The sequence below is a fragment of the Rhinichthys klamathensis genome, unplaced genomic scaffold (genome assembly GCF_029890125.1).
Source record: "Rhinichthys klamathensis goyatoka isolate OS25496 unplaced genomic scaffold, OSU_Roscu_1.1 h1tg000076l_1, whole genome shotgun sequence".
Taxonomy (NCBI): domain Eukaryota; kingdom Metazoa; phylum Chordata; class Actinopteri; order Cypriniformes; family Leuciscidae; genus Rhinichthys; species Rhinichthys klamathensis.
This window is the reverse complement of record NW_026606618.1, coordinates 2189973-2209837: the sequence shown is the minus strand read 5'-3', so window position 1 is coordinate 2209837 and position 19865 is coordinate 2189973. Positions and strand designations below refer to the sequence as shown.

Below are 19865 nucleotides of genomic sequence, written 5' to 3'. Positions count from 1 at the left end.
GCACTTTTCCACATAGTAGCTAAGTGAGTGGTGACCACATTAAGCAATGTTTTCAGTATTATTTCAGTTTGTTAAACACAAAGCTTTCATTTGGCTTCATGTGACCCATATACACGTCTTTGCTATGATTTAATTAATTGGCCTTTTTTGGCATTTGACAGCCCCTGGTCACAATCGACTTTCACTTTGTGGGGAAAAAGCAGCTCAGACATTCTTCTAAACTTATTTTGTGCGCCACAGAAAAACTCAAGTCAAGTTAGGCTTAAGACTTGGAATGACATATGTGTCAATAGGTGCATGAATAGGCCTAATAACATTTCTTTTGATAGAGTTTAAAAAGAAAAATGACAGACATCAGATAAAAACCTTGTTTTATTTGCATATAAACTTGGCTAAAAGTCACAATGGATAAAAAAGTCACAAAACATAAAGTAAGCATTTACAATATCAGAAATGACATAAATCCGTTTTTTTGTGTGCGTTCACAAGATTGTAGATCCACAGTCAAATATACAACGCACATATTACAACTAAAAATGGAGTTGAGGATAAATGAAATGGCTTAATATTATGTCGTATACAGTTTCGAAACAAATGCGATGGTATTGCAAATCTATACGATAAACAATTGTTTGAAACTTTACTGACATTGACCGAATTTATCTTTGTATATCTCCTGAGGCAGTCACATTGTAAATTCTCATCCACTTTTAAAACATGGTATCTTTATGATCTCAAAAATGTGCACAATCAGTCTAGTCTAAACTGTAATTATATGACAAAACACCACAGCGATAATGCAAAATGAAATTCACAACACCCCATTTAAAAACGCTTTCATCTTTTGACACATACTGTGCCACTCTTTATGTTGAGAGTACAAAATGCTCGCCTGATGGTGTTTAATGACCTGGTAGATAAAGATGTCTTCTTGATTAGAAAAGAGCAAAGTCTGATTGCAGCAATAAATATCAGATCAGACCCAATGGACCCTTTGACATGAGTGAAGTATGAACTTACCCATTTTATCCAAAATTGAATACACCATACAATTAGTTCATGACTTTAAATAACTTTATAATAATTTTACAAAGCACAATTAAATCAGACATGGTCAAGTATTGCTGACGCTTTTAGGAGTACCTTTATAATGCACTTTTTAAGATCCTGACCAATAAAAAAAAGGAAAAACAGAAGGCAACTGATGCAAACAAATGACAAATATGAATTCACAAGTTCTTCTTCTCCGACAATAGTCATTTAAATGGTGTCGGATTCAATCCGACTTTAAAAAATATTTCATTTCCATGCATTTTTAAATACAAGCAGTACAAAAAGACCATTCATTTTAAGTAAGGAAGAGTTATGTAGAAAAAAGGAGGTGGGGCTTTAATGAGTCTCAGGAATTTCCTGGGTTGGGGATATCAAATATGATTGGTGGATTGGTGGGCTGGAAGCTGACTGTACATGTGGAGGAGTTGATAAATGTTGTGTAGCCATCTGTCATTGTTCCATACCCTGAGAACGAGAAAATATTTTTATGAATTTATTTTGTGTGCATTTTATTTAAAATGTTTAAATACTTGTTTAAAAACAAGTAAAAAAAAAATTTACAATTTAAAAAAAAATATATATTATATATATATATATATATATGTAAACATACACGCACAAACACACATATAAAATAATATATATTATTACAATATATATTTAAAGAGAGTTAAGCCCCCACCTTCATGGATTCCTCCATATGCGTGGAGTTTGGGTCGGACCCTCTTTTGTACAGTGTTGAGTAGTTCCACACACCCGACTCTCTGAAGTTCTTTGGGGACCCAATCTCTGAACCCTGGACAAAGTCCAAAATCACATCCTTAGTCACGTATCATCACATTTATGATGACTTTAAAATACAACAATCCATCTGCAGACACAAACTGATGTAAACATGCTCTACAGTTACATTCACATTTCCTCAATGCTTACCCAGAGGAGGCCCATGTGTCATAAGAATATCTACGTCTTCAGGGATCTGGTTCCACTTATCGAGGAGAGACTGGCCACGAGGTAAGTTAAAACCCCATCCATTAAACCACGGGGTCCTGTGGGAGCAGACAAACGCATTTTACACACTTCATAAATGTCAAAATCATCATACACATGCCTGCATGCTGTTCTCACACACATACGCAAAAAGTCGACAGTATTTGCTAAACTGATTTCAAAATAGACTAGTTATTAGGTTGCATGAATCTGCAACCAAAAAAAAAAAATATATATATATATATATATATATATATATATTTTTTTTAATAATCTCTCTCTAAGTTTACATTTAAATTTAGACTAAATTACCTCACTCATTGTGAGACAGCTGATGGGCAACTAGATGACACATTTTTGACCATCATGATCTAACCCAAACAGTATCTAGATTACTTTTTCTTTAAAAGAAAAAACAAACATGAAAAATGCCTCAAGAGTATTGCAGCATTAGATTTGAGGCCACGGCACAACTCAAGCTATTCATCTGAGCCTCCATCAGGGCGTCCAGCGGTTCGGAGTGGAGCAGAGGTCATCTGCAGAGGAGGCAGATTGATCAAGCTGTCAGCACCAATGAGCAGAAGCATGTTAATAAGAGTTTTATTTCCCCTCTGGGATGGGCCTGCTGACAGCCTGCGGTAACCCGGGCCAGACCTTTATTTACCACTCTCAGACCCAGTCTGATAAGGGCCAAGTGTCTGGGCCCAGCTAGACAAGGCTGTGCAAGGCCAGGGCTAAATGTAGGCCTTGGTAGAGAGGGCAGGAACTGACCCCGTGCTGATAAGCAGAGCTGGGTGATAAATGGAGACTGAGCAGACAAATGAGAGTTGGAAGCACTGCGGAGAGCAACGTCTGCAACTGCTCAACGCCACTTCAGAAGCTGCACTACAGGGCCGGATTTCAACATTTCTCCAGAATGTTAGATTTTTTTTTTTTTTTTTTTTTTATTTAAGAAGAATTTGAAATCCTAAAATAATGTACTTTTAAATCATCTTATTACACGGCTCTGTGGAATACTTGTTTCTGATTGGTCAATGGCACCATCCAGCGTTAAGTTTTTCCCAGATAACAACTTCTCAAAACAGAAGGTTTTTTCTTCGTGGAAATTTTGCATTTGGTGACCTAATAGAATATTAAAACTCAGTCAAATCAATATTTTGTATAGTTATTTAATTATGCCATCCAGTAGCTATCATGGACTCGCTCTCTCTTGTTTCATACAAACACAGCTGCTGCCATTTTGTGACTTTTGTTTTGTACACGGTTGGATTATAAGATACAAACAGGTACGATTTTAAAACGGTTTAATCTGAAATCAGTATTTCTCATCTCCATAATTATTTACGTGGTGAAATGCTGTGTAATAAGTGAAATGAAGACTGTATACCGTATCTCTTGAATGTCCATCTAGTTTGAACTTGCCGCGCTGCAACGGCTCTCTCCGCGGAAGCTTTGCGTTTTAAGAGGTAATAAAATATTTTAACTCAGATCAATATTTTGTGTCTAATTATTTACTTATGTGGCAAGTAGCCGTGTAATAAGCGGGATAATGTACATCCAGCCGGTTGTTCTCTGAAAATAAACCCCCTTCAGGCTGATCAAGACCCTCCGCTTCGAGTCGGGGTCCTGATCACCCTGTCGCGGGTTTATTTTGAGAGAACAACCGGCTGGATGTACATTATCCCTTACATAAATATCCTCTTAAAGTTAGGACTTGTCTTGAGTCCTCAAAGGTAAGATGTTTAATGAATTTATTGGGTTGCTTTAAATATTAAGAATCACAAGATATATGAAGCACTGCTCACACAGAATTCACTTTCTGTTGGTCAGTGCGGGGAATTTGCATGACCAACTAGCCTGGGAAAACCCAGACAACTTCCGGCAAATTTAGATTTGATCATAAAGTTAGTCTGGCAAAGAGCTCATTCAAGCTCATTTCCAATCCGCCGAAATCGCAGCACCAATCAGAAACGTTGGGGCGGGCTTCACACGATGACGACAGCGCTGGGATTTTGAACATGATTTTGAAGCCGATTTTGTAGCCTACATTACAAAGATACGAATCAGCTATCGCGTCTGTTTTAAGCGATTTGAACGTTTCCTTTTAGTTAAAAACCGAGCAAAGAACAACACTCGGAGATGTTTATCCGCCGCTCTGCATACGCCATCTCCTTCATCGCTCTGATTGGTGTTAGGTCTATCTGCGACGTCCGTTGGTGACGCCCCTCTGGAAATGATTTGTCTATGACGCTTTGCCAGACCATAACTCAGTTACAACTGAGAATGGTCTGGTTTTAACCAGGCTAATGACCAACTTGAATATGAACAAAATTTGTGTTGGGAACTTTTTCGCCCTCACGCGAAAATTCTGATCGTATGGATTCCTATAGACCTTATGTAGCCCCGCCCCTTTTCAGTGCTGCGCTCGTTGTCTTTTGACTTCCGGTCTGTATTTTCACAGCGATCTTGCATAGGTTTGAATGAACTGCTCGTAAAAATTTCCCGGTCGACATTTGTTTAGACATCTGCTTTACAATGCTTATGATAAACATTACAATGCTCATGGTAACTTTTGTTAACTCTACAGTAAGTAAATCCACTTCACCAGCTAATTACTCCTGGACAGCGATGCCATAGAAATATACAGAGTGACCGCAAAAACGGAAGTTCAAAGACAATATTCTAAAGATGGCGGCGCCCATGTTTCTCTGGTGCATAAGGTCTATTGGAATGACTGGATTTCCCCCATGAAATTTCGCTGAGCAGCAGTAAATGTGAAAACACCTTAACAATAGATACATATAATATATACTACTTTTACTAGGGATGTGCACTAGTCCTCTGAAGTGACACCAAGTCAGATAGGGACTGATTACTAATTAATTTCTAATTATATAATTATACAAGGCTCTTTTTAACACACTACACATTTAAAAATGTCATGTAAAAATGTCATTTAGAAATGTGCTGAACTCGAAAATAGTGTGTGTTTATTTTGATCATTACGATAATCTGCAAGAAGTGCAAAGAGCTTTGGCAAGAGCATGACTTATGAACTTTATATTAAGAAATTTCTTAACTTCTTACATAAGTTTAGTAAATCCGGCTATGATGTGACCTGATAGATGAATTTGATGATTATAAAAACAGAAACATTAGGAAGGATGAGATAACAAATATTAATGAGTCTTAAAGAGCTTGATACTGCCAAACTCACAGGCATGCATATATGTATAAGCACACATGCCCAGTTGTCCAGAGGTCATTTTACAACGAGCACTTGACAAAGTCGGAGCCTCTGAGAGGCAGGAGGTTAAGGCTAGAGGGGGAAAAGGTTTTCACAGCATGTTCCCTGAGACCTGGATCTTTTTTCATTCACTGAATAATGTTGCAATAGACGAGGAACTAGGGCCCAGTCCTTTGTACCACCTCAAAATAACAAGAGAGAGAGAGAGAGAGAGAGAGAGAGAGAGAGAGAGAGAGAGAGAGAGAGAGAGAGAGAGAGAGAGAGAGAGAGAGAGAGAGAGAGAGAGAGAGAGAGAGAGAGAGAGCCCTGGAGCAGTGTATTGAAAACCAATTACAGAGAGAACGAAAAAGGTTTTAGAGGAAAAAATAGAAACGCAGTCTGTCGCTTTAAAATAACTGCCAATTAAACTTAGAGACCCAGTTAAACCTAGCAAGGGAACAGGGTCTGTCAAATAACAAAGTTTTCCTCACCAGATGCATGTTCCAGCATCTACTCCGCTTAAAAAAACACACACACGCGCACGAAATGTATAAATGCTGAAATTACAATTATTTAAAAAATTTGACAAATTAAATATTTGGATATATATATATATATATATAATATATATCATATTATCTATAAATCTAATTAATTACACAGTGGCGTTTTAATTAATCTAAGAAAATTGCTGAGAAAATACCCCAAAAAGATAATTTAAAGTCATTATTGTGTTAAATGAGAAAAGCATCAAATAGACATTACAAAAAGTAACTTTAGAAATAATTATATTGGATTGAAGAATTATCTCAATTATATTTGATTCAGCATAGAATTAATTACACAAAATTTTAGGCTACAACGGCCATCAGAGTGAGTAAATGTTGATGACAGAATATTAACTTTTACACTATACCTTTTTTATTATACATTTTTATTACACAAACCAATGCTATAGAAATAGAATCTAAGTAAGCAAATCAACAAAATGTCAATCATTGTTGTTGGTCAGGACAAAAAAATTACATGAAAAAATATATAGCTTTTATTGCTTATTTTATTGTGTTATTTTGATATTATTAATTAGCTTTTATTTGTTTATTTTCATTAAAGTTTAACTTATGAGCTTTTGCCATAGGCCTAGTCTTTGATTTGCAGTTAACAGTGATTACCACCATTCTTTTGTGTTTTAAGACAAAGATGTAAGCAAATATTCAAATACGAGCTGTAAAGGATTCGACACTACACGTCCATCATCACAGGCTGGGCTCATAGACTCGGCAGTATCCACTGTTGGTCTATCCATTAACGCTTATTCATAGATTGCAGAGAATGGAGTTGATAGTGGATGAAAAAGAGGCTGAACACAGGAAATGGCTGCTGAGGTCTCAGTGTAAGTGTGTGTATGTAGACTTGTCCATAGATGATTGATGGCAAGGCAAATAAAGGCGAGTGGTTGCTTTCGAACCAGCCCTGTACCCTTGGGTACAATCTCTCAAACCCTGTAAGTTTTCCTGCAAACATACTCAGGCTCGTCTGCTTTAACTCGCACATCAACGTCAGAGTCCGAGTCGGGCTTTCATCCGCACATCAAGCTAGTCATAAATGTGATGTCATTACATCCTCACATAAATCAAACGAATAAAGGAAGGCAGGATAAAAGAAATGTATTATTACAGGGCTCTCTGGAATACTCGATTGCTATTTTAATGCCTCTCATATCAATTTTGCGGTCTCTTTTTTTCTTAGTATAAATATCTCAATCAATATTTCATGTCCATTCATTATTTAAATAGCTGTATTATAAGTGCGATAATGTACAGTCTGCTGGTAATTATCACAAAATAAATCACCTCTGCTTAACATTAATATAATACATTTAAAGATCATAAAATAAATTAAAAAGTTTTTTTTTTTACTAAATTTTAATGTAAAATTAACCCCAAAATATTTGGGGGAATTTTAATTTATATATATATATTAGAATTAAATATAATTATATTTTTTTAAACTCCAATAATCTTGAAAATAAATACCAAGAAAAGGAACAAAACATTTTCTATCTTTTTTTTTTAACAGAGAGAGAGAGAGAGAGAGAGAAAGCTTTTACTGTCAGAAACTGTTCAGTACTGGGACACAAGTGTATATTTGTGTCTGCGTGTGTGTGTTTGTTTTGGCTGCGTCAGCACTTTGTTTTGATGAACTCTCAGTGACCTGGACACACTCCCACTGGCACACAGGAGCAGCCGTCTGAGCCTCAGTAACTAACACACACGCACACGCACTCTAATGCACAGGCCTGCCAGTCCCTCAAACACCTCACATGCAGAAAGGATAACTGAAATATTTATCTGCCCCTGACAGCCGGACAGCAAAATAAGAGGGGGATCAGAGAAAGATGTGTGATTGTGAAAGTAATGTTTGAGACGGTTACCAATGATCAGGAGAGAAAAAGCAGAGATGAACACGGGACAAAAGAGAAACTAGAGAGTAGAGAGGAAATGAGACGGGATTTCCTGTCTAATGTGATTTTGTGATGTTACGATACAGCACACATCCCAAAGCAAGATTGCCAGCAAATATATTAGAACGTTAAAAAATAAATAAAAGGTTAGGTAACGACTTGCCAACAAAATTAAAAAATAACCTCAGACCACAAAGGTAGACTAAGGTACAACAAAATAAGTTGTGTCTGCACATTGCCTTCAGACAAAAACAAATAGCACAATAAGCATAAGCATGTGAAGAGATTTGTTTTGAGAGAAACTTATATGTGGTCAACATATTTCCATACAGCCTGCTTACTAACAGCATCAGACTCCTTTTCTAGTTGGTCCATCGCTCTCTCTCTCTCTCTCTTTCACTGTGCCCACAATATGCCTTCCCATCCGCCACCAGCAGGCCCAGCAGAGGAGATGTCAGCTGTTAATTATCCCTGACAAATGACGCCACCTTCGGGCCAGGGGTCAGCTTACAACCAGTGACGTGAGCAAGTAGCCAGAGAAAACTGTTACCTCTATAGAGGCTTTTGTTGATAGCTGAGAGGACCGGATGGACAGAGGTAATTTACGAACAGCATGCAAGTTCTGCGTTTCCTCCATGAAGGTCAATAACGAATGAAAATATTTGAAAACATGAGCAAGCTAAAGTATAACAAGAATATGCTTCTGTAACTCAATGGGAAGAGCGTGGCACTGCCAACACTAAGGCCATGGGATTGATTCACAGGGAACATGTGCAAGCCATCATATTGTGGATAGATGAGTGTGAAAATCAGAAGAGAGATGAGAAGCATCAGACTGTTATAGATTCTTTTCAACATCTTAATTCAGTCAATTCAATTCAGATGAGTCAATTAATATTCATTAGCAGGCCTTCAAGAGTCTAACACTACCCAGGTGCAGCACATGTTACCTCACATTAAGCTCTCAAGATGTTATTAACAAGCCTGTCAAATCTTACATCTTTACTAAAGCCAGTGTATTACACGATTTAACGCTTCATAAAATGTTTATATTTCTCATCCTTGCCGGTTGAAATGGAATATTTTAGAAAGGAGGCCAATTTACATGAGAAACCCAATACGGTGCCTTGACAGTTTAGAGCAAAGCAACACACACAGCCATTTGTAAAACATACCTGCTTTATCCCAAATTCAGTTCTCTTTCATGTCTTATTTTGCTTGAATGGTCAAATACACACACAATTATGTCAAAATGCCCATCGTGTGGATTACTCATGTAAACAGTCGGGTATTTCTCAAGTGCAAGTAAACAGTTGGGTGTAAATCACATGTGTATTATTATAATGAATCCATGCATTCGGCCTAATATACCTGCTGACATTAATGTTAATCAAACAAAAGAGAAAATAACTTACTGCTCTTGACTGAATAACTTTTGTAGCTTTAATAACAATACATTTATATTTAATTCATACAGTGGGTGAACACTATGCAGTATTTTATTTTTACATACGATTATTTAATTTTGGAATAATCGCATACCTCGCGGCTTTGGTGATCCGGGACATCATTCACTACCCTCCTTATTAATTTTTAAGTTAGACACCAACCCTCTTAGTATTCCTCAATCAATTCATTATAAACAATAACAAGAAAAAAAATGTATTATAAAAGAAAGCCTGTTTTCCCATTCATTTAAAAAAAAAAAAAATTGGTATAGGCGCCCCAAGGTGTGTGTGTAACAGTGTAAGCATATTTATTTCTGCACAACAATAATTGAATCTGATGACTGAATAGGTGCAATTCACCTTTATTCCACAAGATGGCAATGCCTGATACACAATGATGAAGTGACGTTTCCCTCATAGTTAACGCAGGCAGAAAACAAAAGAATAAGAAGTATCATCAGCAAAACTTAAAATGGCTCAGCGATTTACTGCAGAGAAAGTACTGAACGCTATCAAATATTAGTGTAACTTAGGGGATCCAGTAAAGAAACTGTCAGTGATCAAAATATTGATTTTGAAGATGTTGAAAATGATAGTTTTGAGAATATAGTTTTGAATGTACTGGGAAATGAGCTCTGACGAGATCAGTGATGATAGTATAAAACAACTGAAGCTGAATCCTTTCAAGCTCCAAAAGGTAACAAAATATGCCTTATTTTATTCTTCTGTAATAGTTACTCTAATTTCAGGAGTGTTTTATTTTATCGCTATATACATAGATATAGATCTGGTCGCTAAAGAGCATTTGTGGATAAAAAGTATACGTTTTAATTTTATTTAGAAAATGATCGATTTTGGTCACCTCAGCAAATTTTGCCCACCCCTACTTTGTTATTCACATGTAAATTGTACATACGTTCAATTTTAATATTAAAAGTCCAACAGTTTTCACATAATTTACAGCTAACACAACAATTTGTTATGCTTCTGAGAAAGATTTGCATACATGATAAAAAAAATTCCATGTTTTAAATCCAAATAAATCCCTAAATAGATAAATTGCAAAAAGGCTTTTTCCCTATACAGTCTGACTGAAAAGGGAAAAACAAATAATTTAATACAAAGGTTTGGGGTTGACATTAAAATGTCAAAACATTAAAAGTAACAGAATGAAAACTCTATACCAATGCTTTTCCTCTGCATTACACGTATCACAAGCCATTTCATAAAATGGTGGGGACATAATCAGCCTAAGCAAAAATTGGTGGGGACACTTCCCAACTGTCCTCATTTAAATGACACCATGCTACTAATACTTACTACCATCAAGTAATTAGCGCTATCAGTTTCACACTGATCTGACCGCACACAGGGGGGAGAAAACCTCACACTTCATATCTAGTATCCGTATAAATGCAGATAAACAGCTTTGCTGTGTTTACCCTGAAAAAACCCACAAATTACTTTTATATCATCCCTGATCATTCATTCACAAGCACACCATAATCAAAACACATTAGCACCGAGGATAAAGCCGTGATACGGTTTCTATGGCAGCAAGAGAGACACACCCCCACGATCTATCGTAGCCTAGCCTTGCAAACACTCACCCAAGATGAACTCAGGTCACATGACTTACGTCTGCCTTTCCTAAGAGGATTAGAGAGCCTTTGATTTTCAAAAGCCAAACCACCGTCTAGCACAACAAGCTTACACGTTAATCAAACCAATCACAGCTGCAAGTTGGAATATATGCGACATGTATCGGTGTTGATATCAGGCGTAACGTAAGTAGGATTACCAAACGTGCCGTTATCAGGATAACGGTTGCCAAGCTATGCAAGATAGCCCTGCTTCTATTGGAATGATCTGGTTAGGCATACGAAGGTATATCGGATATTCGTCTGGTACGACACAGAGAGTAATCAAGTCAAGGTCAATGTAGCGACGGGAGCACTGCCATGAAAGGGAATACTGATAAATAAACTGACATAAAACAGGCTCGTCTTCTACCTTGGGCCAGACGGGAGACAAGCCTGACCGAGCACTTTGTAGGGAAGAAGAATGAAGTCATGTAAATGACCTCCTTGATAGCTGAGGCCCGGGGTCAGGCAGGTCAGAGCGGCTCACTGTGAGCATGCACTTGGAGGGGCACACCGGGGTCGGCCTCACATTTTGATCCTGGCTCCCAACAAAGCACCAGGATGTGTTGGAACAAAAAGCACTTCCTGCAGGAGAGGCTGGGAAAAGTATGACCAAAGAGCACCCCCACCAAGACCACCCATCAGAGATGTCTGGTTTCCCCACTTCTTACCAAAATTAGCATTCTAATTCTGCCTGGCTGAAGACGGCAAATTATTTTAGATAGACATACTAAATATAGTTTTATGTTTGGTGTTTAAGCTCTACGAGAGACTTAAATCACAACGTGGTGGTTTAAATAGTGGGTTTGATTCACTAACCGTCTATGCATTTTTGTGTAACGTTTGTGAAACCACACACACAAAAGGTGGCTTTAGAAACAAAATTGTTAAGCCGATTAAAAAAAACTATGTATATTAACTGGAATATATGCGACGCGCACACTCACACTGACATATGTCATTCAACTGACAACTGTCATTCAATTTCACCTGACGCGTCAGCATCGTCTCCAGGGGCAGGTGATAAACTGCTTCTAGTAGCTGTCGACTATTGTGTCACTGCCACAAAGCTCTCCTTGCCAAACACTGCTAGGCATCTATTCACACCTGAAATCTAACACAGCTTTGTTGGTATCCCATCGGAGAGGGGGGCAGCCCAGCGGGTGAGGGGTTAACTGAGATAATGGTCTGCTTATCAGACGCTGAGGTCTTTGCATTAAAGATGCCAAAGTGTGATGACGGCTGTCTGTGTGTGGGTTAAGAGTAACAGAGGAAGAAAGATACAGTAGATGGAATGAAAGAGAGAGAGTGAATGTGCGTATGTGTGTAACACTATCTGTAGCGAGTGAGAACATGTCTCGTGTCCAGCGGAGCAGAGAGTACAACGGTGTCTAGCATGACCCAGGTCTACAGAGGTATCTCTGTAGACTATCAGTTGATCTTAAGGTATAAGACAGCCATGAGAAAACATACAAGAGACATAAACATTACTTGATTCCAATGAATCAAACACAAACTTACTGTGGGTCAATCAGTCATCTGTTACTTAACTAACGGACTTGACATATGTTGCATATGTTTTGTACATACAGAGCACTGATTCTGATTTATGGAGCTTTATCAAAAAGCTTTAAGCAGCTACATTCTACATTAGCCTTAGAAAAAGAAAGAAAATGTCATCTTGGAAATATGTTTTACCAAAAATTATTTTCTAAATATTTTAGAAGTGGCTCTTAATATTTTCAGACCGAGAACCATATCCAAGTACCATTATTATTTAATATATACACTATTTAAACAATTTTTTACAATAACAATATTTAAAAAAATCCCAGTCCCGTGATGTACCATCTAGGAGTAACAGTTCAAGATCTACAGTCAACATGAAATAACATTTGAAACCCATTTTACTTCCATAACAGTGAAACTGAGTGATATTCAACAAGATAAGTATGGTGTAACTTAAGTGGCCTTTGTGACATTGGCCAAAAAAACAAACAAACATTTTGATGAACAAATCAAAAGACAAATCTTTTTTTCTTGGAATTTGTGTACAAATTAAGCGTTAAGGAAGGAAAAATCGTTCATTGAGATTTCATGTTGACCTTTAAAAAAAAAAACATGGAAACTTGCTTAACTATTGTACACAGTGATGGCTGAGAGAATTTAGAAGTCACTTTACATAAACTAAGCCTGATTATGCTTTTGCTGAGGATGTCTGATTCAAATGTTTGATACTTCACTAAATATTCTGCTCAACTGATGTAGCGAACAAAAAGTAACAAACAATTTGAAAACAGTGATTTAGAAATGCTTACCACGGAGTCCCGTATATCCTGAATCCTTTAATGGTGACCTCAGAGTCCTGCAAGTACACACAGTTTGTAAGGAGGGACTGAACGTCGTCAAAATCCTCAGGCCTCAGCTTGGACACTGAGGGGAAACGGTAGTAATCCTGCTTTACGAGTTCCGCCATAAAGTCTTTATCGAAGGTAAGTTCGTGATTTCCCGCGATGACAACTTTGTATTCATAGGGAAGACTGCCTGTAAGAGGAGAGAGATAATGAGAATGACAGATTTTGGCAGAAAATAGACATTTCGCAACATTGTGGCCATATGACTTCAAATGCTAAGTGACATGTTAGACCAGATTCTTTAGTGACATAGAATCTTAAAAAAAGGAAAAAGATTATCAAAAGGCTTTGACCAACCGGAAGTGAATTTACAGCTCACTGTGGCTGCCATTCATAGGCGAAAGCATGACTTTGATTTCAACAAATAAACAATGGGTTTGACCTCTGTAACCCTAAAGAACCTTGATTTCATCCAAGTGAATTGCTGCCGAGGCCAACGAGACCAGACCGAAGGGCACCCATTAAAGCCAACAGATGGGCATTTTTCAATTTCCAATTTGACCTCCTTCACCTCCAGTATCAGCAAATGCCTTCCTACTTGTTAGAAATGCTGTGCACATTGCAACTTATGTGAAAACTTATCCAGTCAAACTTATTCAGTCAAAATTATGTAACAATAACGTCAGTTTTTGCATCAAAATTACAAAATATACAACACTGATGTGCATCAATCTTAAAATAGGGCACTGGCCAGATTTGCAATTTGCAGGGAGTTATTTGCAGTTAAAACAAATCCTCAAAACAGCACAGCTTTTAAGTTCATAAATGAACCGTTTTTGTTTTCAATTCTGCCATTTCTGCTAGAAGTGACTTAAATGGTATCATTAATATTGACCTTTTGTTTGGGAGTTCGTGTTGTGACAGCAGGGGAAGTGCTTGTCAGCAAAGGTGACAGGACTGGTTTTGTGCACTTACCTAACCAGTCATTAAACTTCTTCACTTCAGACGGCAGGCCAAGCTCTGTAAAGTCGCCCGTGTGAAGCAACACGTCCCCAAAGGGCATCTGGATTCCATCAGTCCTCGAGTGCGTGTCTGAGACACAGACGAAACGCGTATGACCCACGGGCTTCGGCGCATCGTAAGGAAGTGGCTCTACCCTGTGGAAATTAAGAGTCTGTTTGTTTCTGAAAGAATGTTTATTTGTTATATGTACAGATGACTTATTAGTGAATTAAGAACAGATTAAAGATACCAAAATAAAATTCAACTTTACAAAAAAAAAGACATTTTAAATGTCTATACAATGAAAGTCAATGGGGTCCAAAACAACTTTGGTCCCCATTGCCTTTCATTGTAAAGGCGAAAAAAACACTTTCTTAAACAATTCTTAAAAAGTCATACAGGTTCAAGTGTGAATTGAAAGTGTAAGGGGGAACATCCCATTTTTGAGATTTTTATTTGTGAATCATGTTACAGTCTACTTGTTTTCCCAGCATTATTGCCATATATTGCGCTGATAAATTGCTCTGTCCTGCACATCTGTACAAAAGTACATTGCATCGGGTTACATAATAGAATTTAACGACAAATGGATGTTTCTTACACACTTAAGCTAAAAGCAATTCAATGGCACATGCATCCTGGTCGATCCCTTTTGCGTGTGCTGATGCGCCTTAATTGCATGGTACCATTAAAGCAGCAAAGGCTCGGCTAATCAGCCTGCTCCATTCTTTAGGATCTGCACCGGGCCTCATTATGCCATCATCAGCATCAGTCAATAATCAGGTTTCTTTAGAGGTGAGCTCTGACCCTGGGGTCAAAGAGCTATTGTTAAAGAGCTAATCAACTCAACTAACCTTTGACCTTCCTCTGGTTAATAACAGTCTTACACTGTTTTAGCCCTAAGCTCTCTATTACGATTACAAGAAATTTAGGCACAAATGCTGAAATATTTTTCTAAATGTATTGGTTTGATATATACACAACCTAAAATGTTTACATGTCTCTGGTTCTTGCGTTCAGTCTGAAAGAGAGTTCATGGCTATAAACAAAGAACGAATAATTAACAAATAGCCAATTTGAAAGTGGACTGGATTTATACAGTGCCATTATCTTGTTATGGACCCCTCAAAAATATCATTAAAACGCCTAATCTGCAACAATATTAAGTTAAAAAGGTCAATTTAATTCATTACAACAGAAGTGAAGCCGCAGGAGCCTCTGATCACCTGGCGGGGTGAGATGAGACAAAAGCGGCCAGATGTCCTCTCTGTCAGCATTATGTTCTGTCTTCAATCAATCAATTAAATCAATGTTTCAGTTACAGGAACACTGTACACAGACACTCACATGTGGACGTGGGGGGGCTGGAAGCGGCTCTGGTTGATGTTGTAGTGGGTGAAGGCCTGGGTCGGGTTGGAGCTGTACTCATCCACAGAGATGGTGACCTTCCCCTGCGAGGATATTCTGCGAGCCATGGCACCTCTGGTTGGGGCATGAGCAGGTCACAGAGGTACAGTGCAGATCTGGTGAGCAAGCATCCTTTAGTCCCAAGGCTTGGATCTGAGTCACCACATACAGGGACACCAAGATGCAAAACGTTAATGATGCAAATCCAAATCCAAATTAAACAAGAAGGTACTGAGTATCAACAAAATATTCAGTAATCTGTCCTCAATGCACGTTTAATATATGACTTTTTGGTAGAAATTATCTTATATCTGCTGCTACTGATATATTCTATGTTATATTGGAAAAAAAATGTTTTTATACTCAAAAAAAAAAAAAAAAAATAGAGCTCAGCAATACATTTTTCAGAGCCCTAAGTGGACATGGTGATGGGGGGGGGAATAGGTTTCATGAATCTGCATTCCACAAGAAATTTGTATTTTGTGAGAGAACGCAAAAATCTTGTTGCACCAAGAAACTGATGATTGAAACAATATGAGCTGAAAGGAAAAAAACTCATTTTCACGAAGGAACGCAATATTTTTGCTGGAAAAGAGAAAAGACTCAAGTTTTGCAAGCGTAATTTTTTCTCCTATCTTATTTCTCTCCTTTTTTTCCATCACCATATTCCTTTAGAGGCGTTGTATATTTTCACAAGAGAAGTGTTATATCAGTTTATGAAAAATCTCAACAAAAAAATCTTTAAATATATATATATTATGTTAGATTAATTAAGAACTTTTCATATCAATGCAAGCTAAATGTTTACTTCAGTATTAATTTTATGGTGAGCATAAAACCGTGGGGTTTTATGCTTACTTAAAAAAAATAATAGTCAAGAAAAAATCTAAAAGTTCAGGAGTCCCAAAATGTATTGGAATTTACTTGAAAGAACCAGTAAGAAATAAAGAGCTGAATAACAGACAACTTAAAATAGAGCAAAATGTGTTAAATTGTGCTAAATTTGATCAATAGAAGCATCAACATTGATTGCTGTGAGAGTTAAATAAAATAAAAACATTCCAAAATTTGTTACGCTTGGCATTGGGGTCCTAAAACATCCAGTCAGGGTGTATTTTGTAATAATTCCCATCTAACTGGATTTTATCCATTACATAACTTATTCTTCATAATTTTTCCCTTGGTTGAGAACCTCAGCTCTGCGTCCTGTTGTTCTTGCAACATGGATTTCAAACTGTCAAATGCACCTTTCCCACAATGCTTTACTGCCTTCTTTCTCCCATTGACAACAAAGACAAAAGCTCAATTCATTGTTTAAAAATGAATAATGGATATTTATCATTCTTAAGTCATGTTAATATGTTTTGTAGGTAATTAAAAGACATACACAAGATTGTTTTAGAGTGGGGGAGAGAAACCTCCCTCATTGTTACCTGCATCCATTTATTTTGTTCAGCTGCACCGCCTCCTACACAGTCTCAGCCAGGCTAACCTTTTGCCATAAACTTGAACTTTGCTCACCCTCCCTGGAAGACTTGAGACCGGTCACATTAATAACACTTATGACCAACAGCTCGCGGTGAGCTGGAAGCCTCTGACTCTGTAATTATCTGTCAACAAAAGCCCAGCTTCTAAACTGGCGTCAGACTGCACGAGGAAAGTCTATATTTCATTGTACTGTTAATGCAAAATCTGTTCTTCTTACTGAGGCAACTGAATCAAAAACGTTCACTCAGATAGCACAAATAACCCGTAAAAAACATATAATTTGTGCACAAAGCAAGGCACGAGTAATCCTGAGCACATAATAATCAATAAATATAACCGTTTTCCACATAATTCCTCTATTCAGATGCAGAGCTATGAACGTTGAAGAAACTTGACGGCGCGAAAATGTTACAATGTATCACTGCGAAAATGTTATAATGTGTCCGCTGCGCTGGTTTAAAAATGTTCCAGTGTATTTCGAGGTAATTCTAAACGATTTCCCTCGAACATGACAACCAGCCACCTCTAACCCATTACCGCTTTGTGCCTCGCTATTTTTCCCCTAGCGATCTTCTTCAAAAGCGACTTGTGTGTACCTTCTCTTTTGGCCCAGAACCGCTCGGGGGTTGTCCGCTGATGTGTCAAAGACGACGGTCATCGGGTATTTCGGAAGCCGTGAGGGGTTGAGGTCGCGGCGGGCAGGGCAGAACCTTCGACCCCCAGGGTCTCTCTCCACTAGCACTCTCACTGAAATGCGACAGACGAGGAAGGAGGGAGACAGACGAGAGAGAACAGCCTCGACGTGGGAAGAGGGGGAGCCCGAGAGAGACGAGTGCAATGAACGATCGCTGCCACTGGGGTCAGAGAGCACAGCAGAGGAGTCGAGAGGTAAAAAGACGCACAGCCATTGGGTTACACCTTTCACCGGAAGCGCACGCGATAGGTCAGACAGCCAATGAATTTGGCAGCATTATTTGCATAGATTTTATAATAAATACTAAAGACTGTCATTAAGGTAAAATCTTTATATTTTTATAAGCAAGAGCTGGTCCATATATCAGTTTAGCTGTATGGTCTAGCACAGAGGTTTCCAAATATGTAGTAGGCTATATATTATAATAAAAAAGTTCAAATGTATTTATGGAACATTTTTTTATAATTAATATTGTTCCAAAACAGTTTTACAGAGATTAGTGCCTTACTGTGTTAAAAATATTCATTAGTTTAACACGTTAACTTTAACAGCCTTAAAGTCACCATGATATCAATATCGATCAATATAGACAATTCTTGTTGTTTTTTATGAAAAATTTTTGCTTTCGTTATAAATGATTTATCATGCACATCATTATTATTTTTTTAATTTCTGTACCCTCGTATTAAAAAAAAAAAAAAAAAAACTTTCCCTCTTGCAAAGAAATCTCTTCTCTGATGATGTGTTTACAGGCGCGAGGGTGGGATCCAATCAAATTCCAGATGGATAGATGGATAAAGATGGTCCTACATTTTTTCTTGTTCGAGAAGCCGTTTAACCCTGTTTCATGCCGATTTTAAAAAAGTAAAAACTTTTTTCATCTTTGCAGCTAATTGTTATCACTAATAAATCTGTATCAGTTCATAAAAGCCGGGCTGACATCTGGTTGATAAGGGAAGCGGCTGTGTCAATATTACAAAGCTTTAGGCAACTCATGTTTCATTACCAGCAGGGTGGACTTCTGCAACAGACTCCTTCCCGGAGTACCCTCTTATGAACCAGTTATTTTATTTCACTTTATGTCCATTTATTTATACTTTATTTTAATTTCCCTTTTATGTTGTTAAAAATGTATAAACTTGACTATGATACAGATGAGATGCTCTTTGAAATACTATACTATAGAAATAACTATACAGATTGAAAACTGTTTATTTAATTGTTTAATTAATGCAGTAACACTGCTGAGTAAAAGAGATCAAACCTACATGCTCGCATGCACATCCTAAAACCTTTATTTTGTTCTTGCATGGGCACGGTTGCCATTATTGTGCATGCATGTGTGTGTGAGAGAAGAGACATTCTTTGAAGAACAGTGGGTGAGGGAGGCAGGGAAAGCAAGCTGAAAGAGAATTTCAATTCCATGGCAACCAGGCTGTTCAGGCTTCCATGCCTTCTGTCATCCAGCTCTATACTGACAGAGCCTGGCATCACCAGCGCTGCTCTCTTGTCTGTTCAGCACAGGAGAGCGAGCGTCAGATCATTACTGCTGGTTTCCATTCAGAGCAGAGTTGTATTGGTGTATGTGGGATGGTGGATGTGCTGGTGGGTGAGTGGGTGTTTTGGTTGGTTCTATAGCAATGTAAGGTGCCTTTGTTGTGCGTATTCATTGCTAAGCCTTTTTTTTTGGTGATAAAATATGATGAATGCTCTCAAAGGATGGATCAAGATCAAATCCTCTCATGTCAGGATGATTCTCCCTCCGGAGATGTACCATATACAGCATACAGTGTTTGTGATGTTGTGCTGCTCGGATTCTCTGTTGTAAGTTCAAACGAGCTTTAAAGAGAATGTAAAATATAGCCTATATATAATATATAGTATATATATATGGACTTGTGTATATATATATATATATTGTATAAATAAAAATATTTCAATTGGCCTTGAAACTAATATCAAAATATTTATAATATACTTATTGTTATTTAATAAATAATATAATATATGGCCACAGCAAAAATTCCTCAATTTTTTTTAGCAATTTTTTATTTGCTCTTGATAATCAAAAAAAGAAATGTAAACACCTTTCACAA

At 37.5% G+C, this 19865-nt stretch overlaps 1 protein-coding gene across 1 annotated transcript; it reads right to left on the bottom strand.

Moving 5' to 3' along the window:
- Positions 1-354: 354 nt before the first annotated feature.
- Positions 355-17941, bottom strand: mpped2 (metallophosphoesterase domain containing 2b). The gene is made up of 7 exons (XM_056250892.1): positions 17672-17941; positions 15528-15740; positions 14154-14335; positions 13143-13368; positions 1987-2102; positions 1736-1849; positions 355-1518 (listed from the first exon to the last, which is right to left on the bottom strand). Exons 2-7 carry the CDS (start codon positions 15653-15655, stop codon positions 1400-1402), a joined length of 885 nt encoding a protein of 294 aa, XP_056106867.1. The 5' UTR covers positions 15656-15740; positions 17672-17941; the 3' UTR covers positions 355-1399.
- Positions 17942-19865: the final 1924 nt, after the last annotated feature.

Coding starts and splice junctions, on each gene's coding strand:
- mpped2 (XM_056250892.1), bottom strand. CDS start 15,655: ATGGCTCGCAGAATATCCTCGCAGGGGAAGGTCACCATCTCTGTGGAT. Junction 1,850..1,986: donor GACACATGGGCCTCCTCTGG/GTAAGCATTGAG, acceptor GACTTTGTCCAG/GGTTCAGAGATTGGGTCCCC. Junction 1,519..1,735: donor ATATGGAGGAATCCATGAAG/GTGGGGGCTTAA, acceptor TCTCGTTCTCAG/GGTATGGAACAATGACAGAT.